At 46.0% G+C, this 23793-nt stretch overlaps 3 protein-coding genes across 3 annotated transcripts; 2 read left to right on the forward strand and 1 right to left on the reverse strand.

Annotated features, from left to right (window-relative positions):
• The first annotated feature begins 5869 nt into the window (after nt 1–5869).
• Nucleotides 5870–8722, forward strand: efcab1 (EF-hand calcium binding domain 1). The gene is made up of 6 exons (XM_048993786.1): nt 5870–6488; nt 7523–7678; nt 7921–8025; nt 8108–8259; nt 8355–8459; nt 8550–8722. The coding sequence occupies exons 1-6, from the start codon at nt 6413–6415 to the stop codon at nt 8598–8600; spliced, it is 645 nt and encodes a 214-aa protein (XP_048849743.1). The 5' UTR covers nt 5870–6412; the 3' UTR covers nt 8601–8722.
• rbm48 (RNA binding motif protein 48) lies at nt 7680–10791 on the reverse strand. Its single transcript, XM_048993784.1, has 5 exons — nt 10574–10791; nt 10188–10378; nt 9932–10077; nt 9235–9767; nt 7680–8771 (listed from the first exon to the last, which is right to left on the reverse strand). Exons 1-5 carry the CDS (start codon nt 10694–10696, stop codon nt 8703–8705), a joined length of 1062 nt encoding a protein of 353 aa, XP_048849741.1. The 5' UTR covers nt 10697–10791; the 3' UTR covers nt 7680–8702.
• Nucleotides 10792–11049: 258 nt separating this feature from the next.
• pex1 (peroxisomal biogenesis factor 1) lies at nt 11050–22000 on the forward strand. The gene is made up of 24 exons (XM_048993783.1): nt 11050–11231; nt 11664–11810; nt 12296–12379; nt 12530–12644; nt 12726–13420; nt 13605–13724; nt 13871–13994; nt 14998–15104; nt 15491–15576; nt 15855–15987; nt 16191–16287; nt 16401–16571; nt 16860–17014; nt 17105–17294; nt 17542–17708; nt 17793–17927; nt 18036–18100; nt 18180–18322; nt 18489–18592; nt 18922–19098; nt 20571–20801; nt 20972–21169; nt 21365–21495; nt 21659–22000. The coding sequence occupies exons 1-24, from the start codon at nt 11115–11117 to the stop codon at nt 21741–21743; spliced, it is 3777 nt and encodes a 1258-aa protein (XP_048849740.1). The 5' UTR covers nt 11050–11114; the 3' UTR covers nt 21744–22000.
• Nucleotides 22001–23793: the final 1793 nt, after the last annotated feature.

Here is a 23793-nt window from a genome sequence, read left to right on the forward strand (position 1 = left end):
GTATTGCACATTGCATAGAGAGTGTCCAATCTATATTAAAGGTGACTTGAAAGAAGTCAGACTTCAGTAAAGACTGTACATTGGCAGCCATAACATAAGCCGTAAATAATTACCAAATGAGTCATCCCCTTTCGGAAACATTTATTGATATTCTTTCATAACACACAGACATGAGTTTTTTTTCAACTGACAGCATCCGATCCAAATGGGATTCCCATTTCCTTTCTTTGGGATCCAACAGAACACGGGCTGACCATCAGTCAACATGCCTTCAACCGTGCAGGACAGGACCCAGTCCAGGCCAAACTTCACGGTGCTGGTGTTAATAAAAAAATGTAAGGAACATGCAGCTGCAGCTCACACACCAACACAGTCCACGGCATCCAGAAAGAGGTCAGGCCTTTTTCTTCTTTAGCTGACTCCGCCCAGACCGCGCCCCCTTCTGGGCGCCTCGCACTATGCCTTTGAACTGGCCCGGCAGCTTGGCCCATTTCCTGTTTCCCAATGCAAGTCATAAGATTTACCCATAAATGATATTTTGAATCGAAACGATATTTATTACTATTGTTTAGATTAAATATATAACTGTTTAATGATTGAATATAACTTGATATTGTTGTTTGTGTTGTTTAGTTTGAGGTTCTAGTTTCTGTCTTTATCCGCTTTCGTTTCAGTAGGCAGCTGGTTCATCCCAGGCTCAGGGTCTCTCTGCTCTTCATCAAACCCACACCCCCAGTTTGGGAACACCCTCTCCCTCTCCTCCCCCCACGGCTGTGACCATTACTCCTCCTTGAGGAGTAACTGCTACGCACCCTATCCCAGCCCCTATACCCACAGGAGTGCATCACCCAGTGAGCAGCCGCCCTGCCTGTCCCCTCACACAAGCGCACAATGAAATCATGGTCCTAAGCTCTCTGTGTGGGTCACCAAGATAGTACAGCACACCGACGATTACCCTCTGACTGAAACAGAATCAGCTTTATTTGGCAAAGTATGTTCACACATATTGGGAATAGTCAGACATTTAATCAAAATAATGAAGACAAGACATAAACATACAGTTCTGTTGATATGCGATGTATATAACCTCTGCATTCACAGCACTGCTTCAGTGTTCGATTGAAGAGCAAATTTCCAAAACTCACTCAGTCCGATAACCTAAAGTAATAAGTCATAATCCTCTTCGTACGTTGCAGTAATGGGAATGAAATCTCATTCAGTGTTCATGCAATCGAGCGATGGAATTTCGTGAAATTTCCAAAAGTCCACAGAAATCTTCTGAAAAACAGTCCTGTGGACTGAGTTTTTGATATTTGCTTTTCAATTAACACAATTTTCTTCAATCTGAGGTTTAACAGAATTCAGCCATATGCTGTTCAAAAAAAACTCCACATTAAGAATGGGATGTCATTAAACTTTATGTATGTGTAAAGGTGTCTCAATACTTTTGGCAATACAGTGTAGCTGTGTGGGTGGAGGTGGAATTTCTTATTTTATTGGTGCCACTGCTAACCCCAGGTCTCGTAAGAGTATTTATCGATCAGTTAAATTCTCTGCCTTTGCACTACCACTCCTTGACAAGCTGTATAAATTGTTTTGTTTTGTATTAAAGTCTACTGTATCATGAATCTTCTGGTCTTTAATGTTACATGGGTGGGTTAGTTGGGTGTCTTCTTAAGGAGGCCGTAACGCCGTTGATTTCCTAAACAAAACACAATCTCTTCACACATACCGGCATCTGGTTTGTTCTTCTGAAATAATCCTTTTAACATGTTTGCTTTAATATGTGTTGACATTGGTTTGAAAATATTCTGACTATAATGAAACAGAAGAAAGGTGATTAAAGGCTAATTGAAATCTAACAAGACAGAGTGAAGCCTTTTGCTGTTTCATGCTAAGGAAAGCACCTATGTTTGTAGCTACTTAAATATATGGTGATATAAACGGCTGCAGTTTACTGTCCCCATGACTGTACACTTCTCCATTAGTTATTAAAAACTTCCCAAGGCCGACTGGGCTTTGGCTGCCCCACACAATATGAAAACCAGAAAATATATGTGCTACTGATGCATTTCAGTAGTTTTGCAGTGAATAGACAACCAAGCAAACTGGAAGACCATCTAAAAACGTTACTGTTAGCCAGCTGTCTATAACACTGAACAAAATGGCAGCTTTAAAAGCTACCGGTCATCATAAGACAGCTAGGCTAACTAGCCTGCGCTGTACACTAATAAACGTAAACAGTGCTGTAGAGTGTGCACCTAAAGAACGTCTAGGGTTTCAGAGCGTTACATTCGCTGGCTGTTTGCCCACCTTGTCACGTGCAGCACTGCAGACTCTCTCGCACTCAGTGTAATTGTGTTTGACATACTGTACCACCTTCGTTTCCCCTTGCTTACCGATCAGTGTAAAGTAAGAAAATGAAACTTTCACTTTCGATTAGTACTCTTACTGCAAAGTGGATGGCAACCGGTCCTGTTGCATTAGCACTAAGTTTTGTTAAGTATCAAACACGCAGCAGCGCAGTTATCAATGTCAACTTGACAGCATCTCAAATCAAGCACCCGGATGTGATAAGCACAGGCCGCAGGGCCTTTAGTTTAGGAAAACTAAAACTTAAATTTTTTTTTATGTGTTTTTAATGCATGCTGCTAAATGCAGATTACAGTACTACTTCCTACTGTTATTAAATGTACTTGCAGTTGCAACTTTTTATGTTTCAGGACTTTGGAAAGTATTGCAACTCAGCATATAATTAATGGAGGGAATGATTATAGATTCGTTGATGCATAGAATATTAGTGGATCGTTCTTTCACAGCACAGAGTAATGAACTCAGCAGGTGATGACATTTTCCTCCAGGGGACCAGAGGCTGCAGTCTGTACATGTTATGGGACATTAGTCAGCTAAGGAGGTGATTCATAGGTGTCTAGTCTCATGGTTAAAAGCCCGTCACTGTAGGTTGACTCATATGCTAATTACAGATTAACTTTGATGATTTTAAAAATCAGCCTGAAACCATATTTGGAATTAGAATGTTAATGATATTAGACAACAGGTATCCAAAATATTCTTAATGTCATAGTGAAAAATATAGTGTCTTATTTACATTCTTGGATAAGAAATTGTATTTAAAATACCTGTGGTATAAAAGACTCAAAATGATTGTGTGTTTGATAAGGGTGAAGAGTAACCACTAATCCAGTAGAGCGAGGTTTTAAAGCCATTGTGGCAGAGAAACACCACTAAAAGAAAGTGTTTTATTCCTAAAAACTTAGTTTATACTGATTTAAAATAACATATTTAAGTAATAAAACACTTTGACTTAAAAGGTATTAGTTTAAACTATTTATACTTGTTTAAAATAACACATAGTTAACTGCTTAACACATGTCACTTAACGGCAATTAACCTCAGCATGCTGCTGGACTGTGAAACCACTGTTAAATGTTTTATACTTATTTTAAAATATCACATAAACAAGAAGAGTTATGGGGTTTTCTTCCTTAAAACTTACTTTATACTTAATTAATATAACATATTAACAATAAGAGTTTAAGTGCTTACTTTCTGGAAACTCATTTGTTTAAATATTTTATACTTGTTTCTAATAACACACTATCAAAAAGAGCTAAAGTGTTTAAATTCATCCTAAATTCTCATTGGCAGCCCCTCTAATGTTTGTGATAAGACCCAACGCAGTTGCTATATCTGACTGTCATGTGGCTGGAACCCTGTCTGAAGGCCCCGTGGTTTCTGCATGGGGGTGTGAGCATGCATGCTTTTTCGGTATATGGTGTGAACATGTCAGCAACATGCACTGGCCCACAAGACCAGAGTGTTACAGTAATTCAACTCAGCCTTAATTCTCATTGGCTAGATGTTCTATTCTAATTTGAAATAGGTTCTTTTTCCAACGCTCTTTTGCTGATGAAGCTTTTCTCTTCAAAAACGTCGCAATCGGAAATAACATGTCAACACGTATTAACTTCAGTTCTGAAACAAATACGCTGGAAAGGCTTGTACCCTGGAATGTCCAGCACCTGGTACCATCAAGCACTTTATTCCATCCATCTGTCTATACAGCACAGGCTGACAGAGACTATTGAGCCTCCGGCAGCCCTGGACACAAGGCAGTAGATCACCTTGGCTGGGGAGTCAGTCCATTACAGGTCACCCACATACACTCACACGCTGTGTGTAATTTAGAAAAGGCAATTCCCAGAACCGCGTGCTTTTGGACTGTGAGAGGGAACTGGAGCAGCTGTAGGTAACCCACACTACATGGGGAGAACATGCAAGCTCCGGGGGGCTCTTTAAACCCCCTAAACTGGAGGTCTGAGAGACAGCTGTGTTACATACTGAGCTCCACTGACACCCTAGAACATATTATTCCATTCATCCATCGTTCAGCAGCTTATCCTGGTCAATATTTAGGGGTAATGTTCCATGATTCCAGTGCAAAGTTTAAGTGTAAATTCATTTTGTTAAAGCTTTTTATTTCTTAAAACTTATTTAAAATAACAATTGTTTTATTCCTTATTTCCTTAAAAACATGTTGGTTAAATATTTAATACTTATTTAAAATATATTAACAAAAAAGATCTTAAGTACATGTTAAGATTTTAAAACATTAGAGCATGGTACAGCGGTCTGATGGCCCTTTACAGGAGGCCAGAACACATGTGAGTTAAAGCGTTTACATTATTCTATAACTCTTGTTGGCTAAATGTTTTATAGCACATTTTATACTTATTGAAAATAACGCATTAACATGTACTGTTAAAGTTTTTAAACAAGTCTGTTTGCGCCTGGTGGTTGTGATAAGGGGATTAAGGTGATGTGTTACCAACCTTAAAACTTATGTCTATTTATGCCTGGTGTTCGCAATAAGGAGGGTGTGTGTGTGTGTGTGTTTACGTGACCTAGCTTGTGATGAAATGCCATATAAGCCCCACCCTTTATGACATCACACAGTGGCTAGTTGCAGGTTGGAGGACAGGTAGTGCCTTACACCGTGGGTCAATACTGTGCCTGTCTGTTCTGGTTTTGGTTGCATTCTGTCAGCCAGCGACACCTCCTGCCCTGTGGTTCGCCCAGTCAGCATGAAGGCCAGCCACCTCTTCCCCATCACAGAGGCACATACACCCGTAACAAATACAAGTTGAACCCCTGTCACCTCCCATCCTGGGAGGGCTGATTGAGCAGTGCCCGGAAGGTCACCTGGCCCGACGAGGATGTTGGTGAACCCCATGTTCACCAAAGCTTTGGATCAGGGAGCATCCACCTCGCAATCCATGAAGAGCTCAGGCTCACGGCCTAGCCGACCCACTTGGTGAGATGATGTGAGCAGCCCTCCACTTGGAGCTTCTCTGATTGCTGTACCAGGCTGAGGCAGGTTGCTGGAACAGGGCAGTTGCAGACCAGCAGCCCAGCTTTCTCTTCGCCATTGCCAAGCCTAACTCGCACCTGCAGTTGGACTTAATGGCACAGCAACTTGGGAGACAGGGCCCTGAGAAAGACGTAGAGAGTCATCTCGTCCTGTATGGTGTTCAGGAAATGAGGGTACCGCTGTCATGCGTAGATGTGGAGGTCCACAGTGAGCGTGCCCAAGGTCACACCTTCCTGTGTCCGCTGGTTCACCAGATTCCCTCGCTCTGCTTCCTCTATCGGCTGCTGATGTAACTGCTGTCCAAGCAGGGAGGCATAAGCCTGCTGCTCCTTTGGGGTCAGGTGGACGGCCATCTCCTTATTGTTCCGGCATTGTCCCATATTGTGAGGTACAGCTTTCCGCTGTAGTGGGGAAACTTCGGTATGGTTTTCGTCCTAGCACCCGCAGATTTTACCCTTGACTGCTCATCTTGCTGCTCCATCTAGTGGGGTCAGAAAATAGTGCACAGGGAAGAGCAGAGAAGAATGGCCAGACTGGTTCAAGCTGGTCCAAAGGCATCAGAACTCAAATAACCACCTGTTACAACGAGCTTGTACACCTGTACAAGAGCATCTCTGAAAACACAACACAAAATGTAGATGGACTAAAGCAGAAGTGGACCACACTGGGTGTCACTCCTGTCATATAAGGACAGGAAACTGGAAATTGGACAATGGGACAATGGAAAACGTTATTGGACAGATGAGTCTCGATTTCTGCTGCAACATTCAGGTGGTAGGGTAACATTTGACGAAGCAAATATTTCTGGTTAATACACAGGTGTAGAAATATCTGAACGCGCTATTGCTTTTGAAACCAAAAATCGATTGAAAATCGATTTCACACTAATTGTTTAATTTCGGTTTAATTTTTAATAACTATACTTATATTTATGACGTTATTTACAACAAAGTAAATGGGACCCGGCGCGGCGTTTCCATGGTAACGCCAACAAACACGGTTAGTTAGCAAGCAGCAAACATGTCTGAAATGTCGGCAATGAACAGGAAAATCATTCAAAATCTTGCAGAAACTCTTTCCCGACAAGTCAAACACTGTAAGTACCCAAATCAGAAATGTATAATTCGTTCTTTTTCGGCTTTTTTTCGGTTCTTTTTCGCTACTTGCAACGCCATGATTTACCTTACATTTAACCGGTTACATTTCTTTGTTAGATTTAAGATTATAATTATTTCTTCAATAAAACGTGGGTTGCGCTACGTTGCAGAAAATTTAAGCTCTAAGAGCTGCACTCGGGTCTGACTGATGCAAGTTTTTCTTTGCAATATAATCAAAGGCGAAATGTCACATTTTTCGGCCATGAAATGCATACCGAAGTCTGAGTGACCTAACACGCTGTTACAACGCATTATATAATAACTCGACAAAATGTAACAAAATTTCACTTCATTATGTAATTGCACCCGCATTTTGTAATGGCTTGAACACGGTAGACTATGTAATAAATTTCCCCGCGTTTTGTAATACATCATTACATATTGCAGCGGTTATTTAAAAATGTGTGAGTTGCACTTTTTAATGATGAAAATGTAATGTGTATTATGCAATAAACAGTCAAGATGTCCTCATTGACACTTTGTCAAGTTATTACATAATGTATTGTAACACACGCTAAAAGTTGGACCAACGCTCTGCTTAATACTGAGCCATAATGAATATGGAATAACACACAATTTCCAAGATTCATATGAAATAAAGGAACAATTTTACCAAATGCAGTTATAAAAAAAAAGAAAAAAGACTGTTGTTGACAAATTTCATGTTAATACGGGGTGGTCTGTGGTGCAGTGAGTTAAAATAGATTGCTCGGCGTTTACCCCCACCTTGCTCCTAGGACTGTCTGAGCCTGACTTCTCAATCATATCCCACTTTGGAAAAAAGTGTCTGCTAATGAAGTGAAATGTAAACACATTACTGTCAAGTTTAGGTGAAATGGGAAGTCTGTCAGTCTCATAGTGTTACAATTTTCCTAAAACTTTACAAATAATGACCCAAGTCCTTAACTTATTCATTCTTTAAGTATTTGGTTTCAGGACTATTCTGACATTAAACAAACTTCCCTGACCACAGTTAACAGGACAGAAGCGGAGTGTCTAATCAGACTGTTCAATGGACGGTTTGGGGAGCAGAATGACCGAAAAACAGGACACAGCCTGGATCGAGGAAAATTCAGAAATATATTACACAACACATTTGGGATGACGGATGACATGATCATGGATAGAGGTGCAGTGCAAAAACACTTTAATGTCACAAAGTTGTGTAGAAATAACTGATGTAACCATGAAACATTATTTAAAAGAAAGTGATGTTAAGAAACACGGTTTTTTCCTTACAGTTTGGCTGCGAAAACTGTTTTCTAGTCATACTATTCAGATACACATAAATAATAATTCTGGATCTTGTATTGGATGGCTTCCCCAACTACAGATTTTTATAAAGCTCTGCTTCCTTCCCACATCTTCCAGTTTTCCGGGCATTTGACAAGGATAACGACAGTTATATCAACGTGAAGGAATGGATAGAAGGCTTGGCTGTGTTCCTGCGTGGGACCCTGGATGAAAAAATAAAATGTAAAACGAACCTGTCCCATTACAAGGATACTAGTTTACAGCATGTTTATTGTATTGTATTCTGTTTAATTGACCTCTTTAGACAGCTTCAATGTCTATGACTTGAACGGAGATGGATACATATCCCGCGAGGAGATGTTTCACATGCTGAAAGACAGCCTGATCCGGCAGCCGACGGAGGAAGACCCAGACGAAGGAGTCAAAGATCTGGTGGAAATTGCCCTCAAGAAAATGGTAGCGTGTATTTTGAATTTCAAACACACAAACGACTTTACAAAAATAGTGCCCATCTTATTTACAAAATATTAAAAGGGCACGTTTGTTACCAGGATCATGACCACGATGGGAGACTGTCTTACACTGACTTTGAGACAGCGGTGCGAGAAGAAAACCTCTTACTTGAAGCATTTGGACCGTGTCTTCCGGACTCAAAGGTAACACTAAGCTTCACGCAACACAATGAAGACGGCGTCTCTTTGAATGGACAGATGTGGCATCTGAAACTCCCCCAACTTCTTTTGCAGAGAATCCATGCATTTGAACAGCAAGCGTTCCAGAATCCTCCGGAACGCTGACTGCAGCAAGTGTTGTTCCCCAAGCTACATTTTTTACTAATGGCATATACGCAATCCACATGTTCAGTTGGACACTTTACTCTGGTGCGGCCAATCCATCTATTAAATTCTCCTTCTTGGTTTTTCTGCAGATTTCTTTTCTGTCGGCTTCTGCTCCGGAACAGATGAAATCTAAATAGTAAATGAGATGAGTACATGATTAGCCAAAAGAAGACTTAATGTCAACAAGGAGGGCTACAATAGTTCCCACACAATAACAGTAAATATTTAACAAGTTGTCTCCCAGGTGCTAGATCACGCATAAATCACCAATATGCCTCGAGCCTCAGTCTTATTAATTCTGAAGGGGTGGTAATGTGTGCTTCATACACATTTGCTCGCAAGAAGCAAACGAGTACATTTTCGATAGAATCAATTTAAATAATTTCAGCATATTGGGGGGCATGAAGGGGGATAACCGTTTTGGAATTAGCTTACGTCTACAAACACCTAAAGAATGATCAATTTTTACATGGGCTGTTTTTGGGGGACACATATAAACACACCGTTACAGTAGCAGGTGCAAACAGCATTACATTTACTGTAAAGTCCGGGTTCGTCATAATACATGTCAGCTCATCAGCACAATACCCACCTTTTTCATGGTGTTCCTGATTAAATCAGCTGTGACGTTTAAGGACTTATCGTCCATATCCAGTTTAGGTGGTTCCGGTAGTTTCGGTCCGATCAGAGTTTCACATTTGCTCCCGATTCCCAAAAGCAAAGTCTTACTGGCTTCCCCAGCTTTCCGTTTTCTGTTCTCTAAATGTGTCGTCCTCGGTATAAATTTGGCAGCAGGGAGTGTCCTCTTCCGCAGTGTGCTTTCATGATAGCAAGGTTTCTGCACTGTAAAGGGAGGGGGCTGCTTACTTGAGTCCATAAAATTGTACTTTGACCCCATGTTGTCCTCCCCGGCTGCGAATTTCACCAATGTCTGTTCAGAATAGGGTGGAAATCGCTCTTGCGGAGGAAGGGGCAATAGAGGATAACTGAAACTGCTACAGTCACTTCTGTCCCCCTCATCACAAGCCTCTATGGATTTTTGAGTTTCCAAAGCAGTCTGTCCCATTATCGTGGACTCTTTGCTTTTTTCACCCTGGTTTTCATGAGTCTTATCCAGTTCTTTCACTGTAAGGAGAGAAATGTGACACCTTTTTGGTTTCTAAGTATACTGTAAGCAAGTACTGTGGAAAAAAGCCCGTTTGTTCGTTTAGAAGTGTACTATACATTTTTACTACTACTAGTAAAACCACAATATGCATTTTCTTAATTCGAATAGTTCGCTATTTTACCTTTGTTCTGCAAGAACCGAGCAACATATCGCCTCCTATCCAGTAGTTTTTCCCTGGTGTCCTCAACAGTTTCATACTCGGGGGCGTAGCACACATGAAGCAGTCCTCCAAAGAAACTCCTTTCATCGAGATTTCTTTTTGCCGCTCTAAATGACCACAGTGATAAAAAAGCAATGATATATTACGTCCACTATAGCTGCAGCACCAGTATATAACATAACCGGTTCTAACTACTGGCGAGTATAGCCCCGCTTACCTTGCACTTTGGATTTTCTGGAATCTAATTAAATACACTTCAGTAAATTGCTCGGCGGGGTACTCGTCCATCACTCTGTATTCCTCGATCACCCCATATAGTGCAAAGAGCTGCACCAGTTCAGTCATCACTCCGATGGCTGGGACACCTTGCACCATCAAAAAACGAGATTCAAGATTGATCGTGTACACCTGAGAAACAGAAAATACAACAGAACAGATTAGGATAACATTAAGCAGATTATGCATTTATTAGGCGAGCACTGTATAATTGGTGTCGCCAGACAGGTACCTAAAACAAACCCCAGGTTTTCGGGTTGAAGTTCCTAAAATGCCGTACAATACTGAATAATGGAATAAAAACTAATATGTATTTTGAATACTTACTTTGACTGCCTTGGGTCTCCTCCCTTCTCTATATTTGGGTCTCGTGTGGCAAACTGACTGCTGTTCGTGGTGTTTTTGGACTTCAGGGGTACTCCAAACCGAGCTACTACCGGGAACTGCCATTTTCCAGCTATTCTCCCATAAGGGGCAGTTAATCGAGTGTCTGAGGTATCAACACGTCTTTGATGATCCTCCAATCTACAACCGGGCTGCTGGTCACATGCAGACAATCTATCCAATGGACGATTGATCCGATGTTGAAAGCGAAGGCACGTCCAACAGCGCTGTAAGCCTGGGATATAAAGGATGGAAAATATATAGGGCAATTACTTAGTTAAGAACGCGTGATTACAGTAGTGCAGAAAGTAGAATAATAACTTAAACAGCGAATAGTTCTAAAGGCTATTTCCTGCAATGATTTACTTCAATATCAGGATCGATGCGTTCTTCTCTCGATTTCTTCTGCCTTTCTCCCGTGTCACAGGGACCCCGGAATCACAACAGGCGGACGGGAAGCAGGGTAGCGCTGTGTAGGGTTTACATGTTAACCATGCTGGGTGGTCAGGGGATTCAGCCTGTCAGTGTGGCCTTTAACAACGCGAAAAACTGTTTCCTCCACCTTCCTCCAGCGTTAGTTTCACAGCTATCTCTCCAAGAGGTATGCTAAGGCGTCCTGTGGTTTTATTGCGGCGCAAGTAGCTTGGTAACCTGTTAATACATATCCAGATCGGTGTTCTGTTAAATTCTGATAATAGCAATGAAAAGCATGTACGTTAAAGTTTACAAAGAAGCAGAAGTGACAGAGAAAGTTTACACTGACTATCTAGTTAAGATGTTCAGCAGCCGAAGTGTAAAACCGAACTGTACTCTCATGCTTGAGATATGAGTTGTTTAATTAAATAATTAGAACCCTAGCTCAATGTCTCTGTGATATTTAGGCACCTTTCCTGGCGAATGAGCTGTGAACCTCTCTTGTTGGATATTGTGGACGTAATTATATATTACAAGTAATTATATAGCAATGATATAGTATGTTACAAGTTATGTATATTATAACTGTAATTAAGGTGACAACCTTATGGTCTATCAGGGTCAGGCTGTGGAGCTGTCCGGGGGTCTTTGTACGCCCGTGTATCTCAGCTGGACAAGATGTCAACACAGGCTGAACAAGGAAGAGATCACGGTGGAGGTGAACAGGCAACTTGGAGAGAAGCTTGGGATCAAAGATGGGCAGCAGGTGATTCGGCACTTTAATCAAAACCTATAAGGTGTACAAAAACAACAGAATGCATCTCCAGGACCTTTCGGGGCAATCTGTCTCCCTGTTGGTGGAAAGTACATGTCCAAAAAGTACAAATCCATACCAGGATTTTGTTTCAACCAACCAGTTGAGTACTCTGTAACTGTGACTCTCAATTCAAGTGTTTGGTTGAAACAAAACCTTGGTCTGGATTTTTACTTTCTGCACCTGAACTGTCCACCTCTGTATAATACAGTGCAGCGATGTCAGCATGTCACAGTTACCTCATTCAAGCCTAAGAGGCAAGCTGTTAGAAACCCTGCATCATTGGTGCCTTAACTAACCTATAGTAGACAAAAATGCTTATTTGTGGTGGTGATTATTATCTTATGTGGTTTATAATTTTATAATGACTGGACTGTTTCTTGGGCTTTTTTGTACTTGATTTGATTAGTATAAAGTTTCTTTAATGTGGTTTACAGGGATTTTTGAGGCCGTGTTACCAGGTTCTCTCTGTTCAACAAGTGTTTGTGGAACCTCTTTCTTCAGATGATTGGGAGATACTGGTCAGTGTTCTATTTTGCATGAATAATTATTTCCATTTTGGACCTTATGAACAGAGCTAATTTGTCATCTTTTTCTGGGGGGGTCAGACTTACCCCTTAATATCCAAGATGCCCCGTACCTTTAATTAGTTTCAGTTTTTATACCCTCAGGAACTTCACAGTTCAGCACTTGAGCAGAAGCTTCTGGACCAGATCCGGGTGGTGTTCCCTACGGGTGTGTTCCCTGTGTGGGTGGAGCAGCGTACGATCATCTATATCAGAATAGGTTGGTGTGAACACCTTCTCTTGTGCTGGTGGGATTTCCTGAAGGTGGCGCTCTAACCGCTCTTCCCCTCCTGCAAAACAGGTTCTCTGCGACCATCTGTTCCCTTTGGCCGCCTCGAGCAGTTCACGGAGCTCATTGTCTCACCAAAGTTACGTGGCGATATCTCCGTAAGGCCAGGGACGAATCGCTTCCCAAATACGGACCAGAATCAGTTCTTGAAAAAGCAAACGAACTTTGACATTTCAGCAACCATGTCTTCTCTGGCTGGGGATACACAGAAGACCGGTAAAGATTCCCTGCAGGGCTTCCATGAACATGCGGATGGTGATTCACAAGGTGGAATCACGGACTTCAAAAGCCTCATCAGGTACATGTTCACCGGGAGCTTCAGCCCCAAGATGGAGGTGCCCTCGGTCCCATCAGCATCTCCTGTCCTGAGGGACTCAGTTCTCAGAGTGTGTGGGAAGCTGCCCCCCTGGGCCGGCTCCGGGGGAGAGATCCATATTTTTCCCTGGGGTCACGTCGTGGAGGAGCAGGACAGAGGAATGTCTGCTGTGACTTATGGCCATCTCAGGAAGCTGCACTCTGCCAGGGAGCTCAAGGAAGAGGCCCAACGGCCCCCTGAGAAACAAAGCGGCACCAAGCAGAGAGCTTCTCCTACTGGAAAGGACCAATGGGGACCCCTAGTGGTGCGGATGGTTTGCCACTGTGTGGACCAGCTGTTGCAGGGATGGAGTAGTGGAAAGGGAAGAGCCCTCTACAGTGGGCGAGTCTGGGTGAGGAAATTAGCATCAAAATCATTCTGCAAGTCACATCATCTTCCTTCTGTGATTGCTAGACATCGCCGTTACACTCGAATTGTTGCAAATGCATTTTTAGTGTTCAGTTTTTAAATTCATGTGGCCTCTAGGAAAAAGATGCACGTTGTATTTCATTGTGCACTTTTCCTGCAATTTCCAGATCCCAGAGCCCTTGAGAAGAAGTCTGAATATCGAATTACATTCAGCTGTGAGAATTCAGCCATTAAAATCAACTCCTAGAATAGGGTGTGCTGTCAGATTACAGCCATTACAGCCACTGGTGAGTTGGGCATAATTGTATTTCGAACACCTAGTCGAAGAAAAATCCATTTTTATATACGCTCATCCTTAATTCCAGCTCCCAGTCAAGTAAATTTATCCAGGACCCGCGGATCACATCTTTTTCTGTCTTTTAAATGCCTTTAGCCGCAGCACATGAGTGAGGCGAGTGTGCAGTGCGCTTTCCTGAGTTGGCTTGGCACTCAGAGCAACAAAGAGCTGGCCTTTCTCACCGGACGCTCCAGCTCCATCCAAATGTCTGTCACCGAAGGTCAGCCGCGAGCCTGGCATGTTTTTAGAGTTAACGTATTATTTACCAGGAAAATGCTTTCATGCAAATCCACATTAATGGGTTGTAGTCTTTAAAAAAAATTACATTTTGGAGTGCAATCAAAAAACTAAAAATGTCAAAAATCTTGTATACATCACTGTTACACTTAAACTGATGCAAATGAATTTTGAGTTATATAATGTGGTAACTCCAGGAAAAAGGTGCACGTTAGAATCATAGCTCTATATAGCTCTATACATATAGCTCCTTACATCTGTCCGTCTGTCTATCCAGAGAATCTTCCCCAGGGACTGGACCGTACTTACATTTCGTTGCTGTCCAATGAAAAACGCCTGTCTTCAAAAATTCATTATTCCAAGAACATGGAAAAAAAATGCATTTTCTGCCAAACTACTTTACACAATAACAAACCCTTGCACCACAAATACAAACCGATCTTTACACAGTTGACCATTGTAAATGGACTTGTGTGGATTGTTGTTAGCAAGGCAAATATGTCAGAGTAAGCAACATACAAGCTCACCATCGCTTTATATTTACAATTAAGAATGGTGTTAGTCACCTAGCTGTCAAGGTTAAGTTATTAAAATAAGTGATATAATGTAATCCATACAAATGGCCTTCAAGAATACAAATGTTAACTACTGAAAGTGAAACGTTATCATTGTTGACACACAACAACGAATTGGGTCCTCTGCGTTTAACCCGTATGTGACACAGCTGGGGGGTAGCTAATTCAGCGCCCTAGGAGCAGTACATTGCTCAGGGTACCTCGCTGGTCAGGGATCCGAACCAGCGACCTTTTACTTACAAGTGCGCTTCTCTAACCATTAGGCCACCACTGCCCACAACCATAAATATTAGAAATACTAGTTAAATATTTGACTTCTTACATTAGATATCAAACACAGTTCATACCATGTCACATTCAAATTAGCTGATAGTTTATGTGTTGACCTACTGCTCTCGATTTCCCTTACAGAAGATTTTGAGTTTTCCTTGACGGTGCTGAAGCCAGAGCTTGAAGCAAAGAAATCTGAGGAGGTTTTTCTGTTGACCCCGAGTTTATTACAGAAAGCGGACATCCAGGTACAAGCGGCTGTCAGCAAGACATTTAAAATGGTTCATCTTGCAGAGGGAAGTGCAAGGCGGCCATTTTGAATAGAGAATTGTTTAAGTCCATCTGGGAAAATGTGTATGTAGGATGAAAAATGATTTATGTATATTTGAGTTGTATACAAACAGATTCTACAGGAACTACAAAATAATAATAATAATAATAATTCCCCAGTCAGCTCTCTACACATAAATGCACTGATGCAAAATAATAGTGGGTAAGAAATGATCCTGGTCCAGTGATCTAGCCATTGAAATCTGGGGGTTGAATGACACAGTAGATCTATTCTGCAGACGGTGTTAATATCTATCTCCTCACTGCGTATATTCTATTACATATGTCTGGTGTGAATTTCTAGATTGTGAGGGACGTGCTGCCCGTGAACGCTGAGAAGACTGCTGATAATGACCAGCGCCTCACCTTCCCTTCTCTCGAGAGCTTGGGGTAAGGAACAGTCGTTGAGTAGCTAATTAAAGAAAAGGAAATGGTCACCTCGCATTACATGAGGAAACAGTCTTTAAATATGTAAGCTTTTACGATTTCATTTAGCTGCTGCTTTTCCCTGGCTGTCTGTGATGATCGTAACTCTCAGTCCATCCATCCCGCCATCCACCCACCCACAAATGCTCCACACAAACGCAGTGGGGGACAGTATTCAAAGCCCCACCCCAGGAGGCGCCACGACATAAATGCCTGATAGCTTTTGCTTCTCCTGTCTCCAGAGGGGTGCAGGACATCGGCGGGGCAGCCTTTGAGCACATGGCCCACAGCTTGATAGCAGGGCCTCTTTCCGAAGAGCTGGTGTTCGCCGGCCCGGGGCTTAGAAGCGGAGCCCTCCTCATCGCGGGTCCCAAGGTGAGCGGCCCAGTCTGAACTGTTCTCTGCCCGTCTAGCGAAAACAAGCCTGAATTTCCCCAGTCAGAAAGAATACGTCAAATCGTTCTTAAATGGTGCAGCTGCGGAGGGGGCTCGCTCTTGATGCTGGTTCGGACTTTTCACCCAGAAGTGTTCAGTGTTGGTGTTGAAGCGTGATGCGCTTTGTGTGGCGCCCCTCGCAGGGAAGTGGGAAAACAGCTCTGTCCAAGGCCCTGTGTAAGAAGGCCGCGGAACTCCTGGACGCCCACGTAGAAGTGATAGAGTGTAAAACGTTAAGAGGTGGGTATCGGCATGGAGAACAGGCTGTGTTTAGCGAAAGAAATCTAGGATGACGGGCTTTTAATCCCTTTACTCTCCGTCCCACTCTTGCGGTGCGATGCGGATGTCTGCAGGGAAGCGAGTGGAGACGGTTCGGCGCAGGCTGGAAGAAGCTTTCGCACAGGCAGTGTGGAGGCAGCCCTCAGTGGTCCTGCTGGATGACCTGGATCACATGATGGGGGCAGCTGGCTCCCAAGAGCATGAGCGTGGCCCGGAGACCATTCGCAGTCTGCAGCTGGCCCAGAGTACGATACATTCAGTCTGCGTCAAAATGTATTCTCATCCTGCCTACTCCTCAGAGTCTTAGACTTGAATTGGTTTTTATCTTCTATGTTAGTTTTTGTGTTTGGCTGTTGTTTCATAGGTTTTTAAGCTTAACAGAAAATGAACATAACATTTACTTACATGACTTGTATCTAAAACAAAAGTGAAAAAAATTTAAGAGGTTACTGTTTTTCGCCTGTAGCCTTGTAATGCATTTGAGATTAAAGGTGTAAGATCTTCTGTAGACTGAGGCAGCTTCCTGACTTCAGGTCTGAGCGACTTGGTGGACGACGCCGTCCTGCATGGGGGTCTGGTTTGCCTGATGGCCACCAGCCAGAGCGAGCACAGCCTGCACCCGTCTCTGCGTCAGATCCAGGGGTCCCGACTCTTCCAGAGTGTCACCCACATCCCCAGCCCAGACCAGGTGTGTGCCCGTTGTGGGGCAGGGATGGGTTTCAGCTGAGCACTGCTGGGGCAACTGGCGGATAAGGAGTCCGGAAACGTGTGGTTACAGGCACAGAGGGCGGCGATCTTGAGTGCGGTGATCCGTGGAAAGACCACCATCACTGGCGGCAGTCTGGACACACTGGACCTGGAGGCTGTAGCCAGGGAGACGGAAGGATGCTGGCCGCAAGACCTAAAAGTGCTGGTGGAGAGGGCCATCCACGCCAACGCGCTCCATGGCCGTGTGGGCACTGCCTCGGGTACGGGGGGGGAACATGCGAGGCCCAGTACTGAGCCTCAGCAGTGAGCTTCACATGCTCCATCCAGCCATCTATCCATCCATCCTCACCATACTTTTTAACATCCTTATCTCTTTCTGGTTTATGGTGTGTAGGCTCTGTTCCATAGCCATAAACAACGTAAGGAACGCGCCTCACTGATTGCAAATGCCGTGCCCCGATTGGTCGCTTATCTTTCTTCACGATTTGATGTCCCTGTACCCTTCAGAAGGGTGTCTGTCCACGGCTGACTTCCTGCAGGCCCTGAGAGGCTTTCGCCCCCCCTCGCTGTGGCACGCCCGGCTCGACACCCCCGCCGGGGCTGGTTTGGAGCAGGTGGGGGGGCTGCGCGAGGCCAGGCAGCTTCTGATGGACACCATCCTCCTCCCAGCCAAGGTGGGCTTACCCACCGTCGCGGACATGGTGACATTTAGGTACATTTGTGGCTTAAGGCCAGCCTCTCACTGGGCTGTGTTTCAGTACCCGGTGCTGTTCGCCAGCCTGCCCATCCGGCAGCGGTCAGGCGTGCTTCTTTACGGAGCCCCCGGCACAGGAAAGACCCTGCTGGCTGGAGCTGTGGCCCGGGAGAGTGGCATGAACTTCATCAGTATCAAGGTAACCCCCCCCCCCATCCCCATAAATACAATGGTAATGACCTGTCGTGTGAGTTTGTGCCCCCTGGTGGCCATACTGCCTCAGTGACTTGTGGCTGCTGGACCCCAGGGCCCCGAGCTTCTCAGCAAGTACATTGGAGCCAGCGAACAGGCCGTGAGGGACGTCTTCCAAAGGTGAGTACGCCTCCCGGCCCTCGTCCAGACACCTTAGAGCCCCCCAGCTGAGGGCAACCTGTGCTGCCCCCCCACACAGGGCTCAGGCAGCCAGGCCCTGTGTCCTGTTCTTTGACGAGTTCGACTCCTTGGCACCCCGGCGGGGTCACGACAGCACCGGAGTGACGGACCGTGTGGTGAACCAGCTATTGACCCAGCTGGACGGTGTGGAGGGGCTGCAGGGTGAGTGCGGCACACTGACCGGCTTCTTGTCCCCGCCGTACTGCTCCGGTTCTGTTATTCTGTTAGAGCAGCAGTAGCAGTCAAACCCTCCCCCCGCCAGTCATGTAAGTGTGAGCACCCCCTGGTGGCCATACCACCACAGTGACGTGAACCACCCCCCCCCCAGGGGTGTATGTGCTGGCTGCCACCAGTCGCCCCGACCTGATCGACCCCGCCCTCCTGAGACCAGGTCGCCTAGACAAGTCCCTGTACTGCCCCCCTCCGGACCAGGTACTGCCCTCCCACCCCGCAGAGTTTACCTCTCACTACCTTTTTTTTTCCACCAACTATACTTAAAATTTTGGCCTGCCGGATTTGGAACATAGCGTAGCTCAAAACAGGAATCTTGTTACACAGGAGAACAGCAAAATGGCCAGTTTAATTTACCAGAGAGCTCAGTGTTAGCTTCAGAATGCGTAGTCTACTTTTAGAATCTTGATCCTAATATTATCTAGCTAATTAGATGGAGCTAATCCTCAATTTAGGTTTGGATTACAAAGTAAAAAATGTCATTTCAGCAATGTCATGTGAATTTCATGGCCTTTCATCTTCCCATCCAGGAGGCCCGTCTGGAGATTCTAAAGGCTCTAACCTGCTCGGTCCCGCTGGCAGAAGACGTGGACCTGGAGCAGCTGGCCGGCTCCACGGGCTGCTTCACTGGAGCGGACCTGAAGGCCCTGCTGTACAACGCCCAGCTGGAGGCACTGCACAGCAGTCTGGGGACCTGCATCCTCCATGTGAGGATCCCGACACCATCACTGTAACTCACCTTGGGCTCCAACATAACAGGCACCTGGGACTAAAGTATCTGCTACCTCCCATAGCTCTGTGCTACACCCCGCTCTCAGCTCCCGTAGCTCTACGCTACGCCCCGCTCTCAGCTCCTGTAGCTCTGTGCTACACCCCGCTCTCAGCTCCCGTAGCTCTACGCTACGCCCCGCTCTCAGCTCCCGTAGCTCTGTGCTACGCCCCGCTCTCAGCTCCCGTAGGTCTGCGCTACGCCCCGCTCTCAGCTCCCGTAGCTCTACGCTACGCCCTGCTCTCAGCTCCCGGAGCTCTGCGCTACACCCCGCTCTCAGCTCCCGTAGCTCTGCGCTACGCCCCGCTCTCAGCTCCCGTAGCTCTACGCTACGCCCTGCTCTCAGCTCCCGGAGCTCTGCGCTACACCCCGCTCTCAGCTCCCGTAGCTCTACGCTATGCCCCGCTCTCAGCTCCCGTAGCTCTGCGCTACACCCCGCTCTCAGCTCCCGTAGCCCTGCGCTACGCCCCGCTCTCAGCTCCCGTAGCCCTGCACTACGCCCCGCTCTCAGCTCCCGTAGCCCTGCGCTACGCCCCGCTCTCAGCTCCCGTAGCCCTGCGCTACACCCCGCTCTCAGCTCCCGTAGCCCTACGCTACGCCCCGCTCTCAGCTCCCGTAGCCCTACGCTACGCCCCGCTCTCAGCTCCCGTAGCCCTGCGCTACGCCCCGCTCTCAGCTCCCGTAGCCCTGCGCTACGCCCCGCTCTCAGCTCCCGTAGCACTGCACTACACCCCGCTCTCAGCTCCCGTAGCCCTACGCTACACCCCGCTCTCAGCTCCCGTAGCCCTACGCTACGCCCCGCTCTCAGCTCCCGTAGCCCTACGCTACGCCCCGCTCTCAGCTCCCGTAGCCCTACGCTACGCCCCGCTCTCAGCTCCCGTAGCCCTGCGCTACGCCCCGCTCTCAGCTCCCGTAGCACTGCACTACACCCCGCTCTCAGCTCCCGTAGGTCTGCACTACGCCCCGCTCTCAGCTCCCGTAGGTCTGCACTACGCCCCGCTCTCAGCTCCCGTAGCTCTGCACTACGCCCCGCTCTCAGCTCCTGTAGGTCTGCGCTACGCCCCGCTCTCAGCTCCCGTAGCTCTGCGCTACGCCCCGCTCTCAGCTCCCGTAGCTCTGCGCTACGCCCCGCTCTCAGCTCCCGTAGCTCTGCGCTACATCCTGCTCTCAGCTCCCATAGCTGTGTGCTACATCCTGCTCTAAGCTACCATAGCTTGCGCTACACCCCACTCTCAGCTCCCGTAGCTCTACGCTACGCCCCGCTCTCAGCTCCCGTAGCTCTGCGCTACATCCTGCTCTCAGCTCCCATAGCTGTGTGCTACATCCTGCTCTAAGCTACCATAGCTTGCGCTACACCCCACTCTCAGCTCCCGTAGCTCTGAGCTACATCCCTCTGCTGTCCACCTCCAGGATCTGGGCTCAGGCTCGGACAGCGATGTCAGCTTGTCCTCCATGATCTTCCTGAACCATAGCAGCGGGTCGGACGACTCAGCCGGGGAGGGGGAGGGTGGAATGGACCAGTCCATTGTGCTGCTGGAGGGGGGGGAGCTGGCCCCCGAGGACTCCAGGCACAACATCTGGCGCCTGTACTTCGGCAGCTCCTACGAATCTGAGCTGGGGAACCCATCCCCCTCCGAGCTGGTGAGGGACACGGTCCTAACCCTCACCCTCACCCTAACCCTCACCTATCCCTGTCCCAGTCCAGCACCGGCTTGTCTAAGACCACTTTGTTTGCTGATCTAAATAAACTTTTACAGGCTTAATTTTTTGAACAAGTTCCTATAGTGACATTGCCGGATCTGTCACCCTAGAACTCACAGTGCCCGTCGGGCCCCAACTCCACTACCCATGAGCTGACGGGGGCATCACTGCGGGAGCCGGGCAGCATCTCTGCACCTGCCTTTATGGCTGCCCTGCAGGAGGGCTTCCGGGAGCTGGGCCCCGAGCAGCTGGAGCGGCTTCGCGTCGAGGTCGCCGACATCAAAGCCAGCCTCCGTGGCCGGACCACGGTACATTCCTTCTCGGGTTCAGTCCAGTTTCAAGCGCAGGGACTCGAACCAGTCTTCACGCCCAACCGCAGCATTTTATGGAAGCTGAGTGGTTTAACAACTACCTTGTGGATTTGACACTTGACGCTGGCGATTGCTGGGCTGTGGTGCTTCAGTGACTCTGCCCTCCCTCTCCTACCCCGTAACTGTCTGCAGGATGAGTCCTTGCTGGCCCCCACTGGACCCGGAAAACCAGCCCTCCTCATCTGCCAGGCCCACATCACCTCAGCGCTGGCTAGTACCAGACCGTCCATCGGCAAGCAGGACTGGAAGCGCTACACAGAGCTGTGAGTCTCTTAGCCTTGCTCCTGCCTCCCATTGGCCTTGCCTCCATCCCCATACCTCCATCTCCTTTAGCTCTGCCTCCACCTCCCCTTGACAGCTTTACCTCCATACAAAGAAAATGTGAATGTCTTTGATGACCTGCATCTTTCCCCCGTCTCTCCAAAGATATGAAGCTTTTGGAAATGCAGGAGATGGAATGTTCCAGGGACTGGCCACGATCAAGCCGGGTCAGCGAGTCACTTTAGCGTAAGGTGTGTGTGTGTGTGTGCGTTTGACACGTGAGTGTTTGACAGCAATGGTTATAAATGTGAATGCTTGCAAATTCTTGAAAATCCTCAATTTCTAATAGAATATAAATATTAATTTCCCAGTGTGTAAATTAGTCTAGATAATTTATATGTAAATACTAGTCTATGTATAATAAGCACATAGGCTCTAAATTGTATACAGTAGCTATAAATGATTAAGAATTTTCTAAAGAATAAAGACAAATAAATCTCCCTGAAACCAGCCTCTGTGAGCTTTATGTCTCGATGCTAGTCATTGATCTGTTTGTACTAAATTTTGTGTTTAACATTTGCCATTGGGTGGTGCTGTAGTCAGTAATATAAACCTTCATTTAAAATATCCATTGTCTTTCACTTAAACTCAAAGCTCAGCTTTATGATTTAACTGTCACTGTCCAAAGCTATTAAAGGCACACAGAATTTTATTTGTGTATTTTCCTGTAACATTTTCACTGCTTTATTTGTATAGCAAATGTACAATGACCTAAATATCGTCCTTAGTTCAGCTCTTGGTTGAGTCTATTACAACCAACGGCAGCTAGTTGTTTTGCCCTCTGTGTTTGCGTGAGTTACTCCTACATGTATGTAGCAGATGCTTTAATCAAAAGCGACATGCACTTGAGAGAGCAGACTCAGCTAATCCTAGAAGCAACTGGATGATGCAATCACTCTGTCGGCTATGGGATTTGAACCAGCAACCCTAACGCACATGACTATACATCAAGGTTGGACGTCTCAAGTTGTTGTCAATCTCAGAACACAGAGTGAATTTAACACAGAGGACACCTTAGCACCCAGAACATGAAAGTATTCTCCACGTAGCAGACAGTAACAGACAGCGGCACCCAATCTGTTACACCACATGATCACATATTCACTTTCATCTGTTGTCTTGCGACCTTCGCCTTCGGCTTAATCCATTAACATTTGTGTTATATTGCTAGTTCTGAAATGTTTCCCCATAGTCCTCCAATAAAATCACCTTGAGCTGCCCAAGTCAGATCTCGTTAAGTCTGGATTTTAAAAGCCCAATCATATTTGTTCTTATTGCCGTGTGTCCTCTGCCTCCATTTTTGTCCAAAGACTTTGGCCGCCCTACTTTTCTGAAGCCTTTTCCCTGCCTCTTTATATAATCCGTGCTTTGATGTTGTGCAGCCAGCACGTGCCCCGTGGTTGCTAAGGGATACGCCACGCTTACAGTTGTCAGGATAGCCTTGATTGGTTTTGTGTCCTTGTATGTAGTTGTGCTCTGGGGTGTTTTGCCGGTTCCTGATGTAAGCTGACTGTGGAGCACCTCCATCAGGAACACAGCCACCTCACATTCGCGGTGGAGGTTCTGGCTGCTCTAGATTTGCAGAGCCGCTTGCTGTCTCGGGATCAGGGGCATAAGTGTGGGTTAATTCTCACGTCTGGAGGAAAGCGAGGCCGGGGGCCGGCTGTCGACAGCAGGTGGCGCTGGATTCTAGTGGGAGGATGCGGCCCATTCCTGCTGGATTCTGCGACCTAGACTTGGTTGCTTAAATCTTGGCTCATGTGATTTATATGCAAATGAATTTAACCATTGAAGATGGAGCTTAGGGTGAAGATCCTCCTTTTTTTTTTTGCATGAAGAGAACACGTAAAAGGCTCCGTGGGTCTGATTGCCTCAGATCATCTCTGTCCCTCATTCCTGTGCATCACGGCCATGGCTGATTTCCTGATTACAGTGCAGCACCAGTAAAGCACTTGGCTGCTTCTTGGGGTTCAATGGCCTTTGAGCAGGCAAGCACAGCAAAGCGGGGTCTTCGTTCCAGTTTGAGATTCCAGGTCCTCGTCCCTGCTTTTGCAGAAATAGTCCTCTCGTGTTTAAGCGATGAATTCAGTAGTAGTTCCTTAATTAGAACAAAGCATATCCCAAAGAAAATGACAAACTGAAATTGTCTGGGTTATGTGCAGAGGCGGACATTTCAACTGGTTGGTTGAAACAAAATCCTGGTTTGGATTTTTACTTTCTGGACCTGAAATATCCGCCTC

Source organism: Brienomyrus brachyistius, chromosome 23 (genome assembly GCF_023856365.1).
Source record: "Brienomyrus brachyistius isolate T26 chromosome 23, BBRACH_0.4, whole genome shotgun sequence".
Taxonomy (NCBI): Eukaryota; Metazoa; Chordata; class Actinopteri; order Osteoglossiformes; family Mormyridae; genus Brienomyrus; species Brienomyrus brachyistius.

Bases quoted from the DNA above. Each gene is read 5' to 3' on its own strand.
- pex1 (XM_048993783.1), top strand. From the start codon at position 11,115: ATGTTAACCATGCTGGGTGGTCAGGGGATTCAGCCTGTCAGTGTGGCC. The intron at 12,645-12,725 runs GTTGGTGTGAAC...CCTGCAAAACAG, and splicing joins GATCATCTATATCAGAATAG to GTTCTCTGCGACCATCTGTT. The intron at 21,170-21,364 runs GTACATTCCTTC...AACTGTCTGCAG, and splicing joins GCCTCCGTGGCCGGACCACG to GATGAGTCCTTGCTGGCCCC.
- efcab1 (XM_048993786.1), top strand. From the start codon at position 6,413: ATGTCTGAAATGTCGGCAATGAACAGGAAAATCATTCAAAATCTTGCA. The intron at 6,489-7,522 runs GTAAGTACCCAA...CCCTGACCACAG, and splicing joins TTCCCGACAAGTCAAACACT to TTAACAGGACAGAAGCGGAG. The intron at 8,460-8,549 runs GTAACACTAAGC...CTTCTTTTGCAG, and splicing joins CGTGTCTTCCGGACTCAAAG to AGAATCCATGCATTTGAACA.
- rbm48 (XM_048993784.1), bottom strand. From the start codon at position 10,696: ATGGCAGTTCCCGGTAGTAGCTCGGTTTGGAGTACCCCTGAAGTCCAA. The intron at 10,379-10,573 runs GTAAGTATTCAA...TCTGTTTCTCAG, and splicing joins GGAGACCCAAGGCAGTCAAA to GTGTACACGATCAATCTTGA. The intron at 8,772-9,234 runs GTGGGTATTGTG...TTTACTATTTAG, and splicing joins TCAGGAACACCATGAAAAAG to ATTTCATCTGTTCCGGAGCA.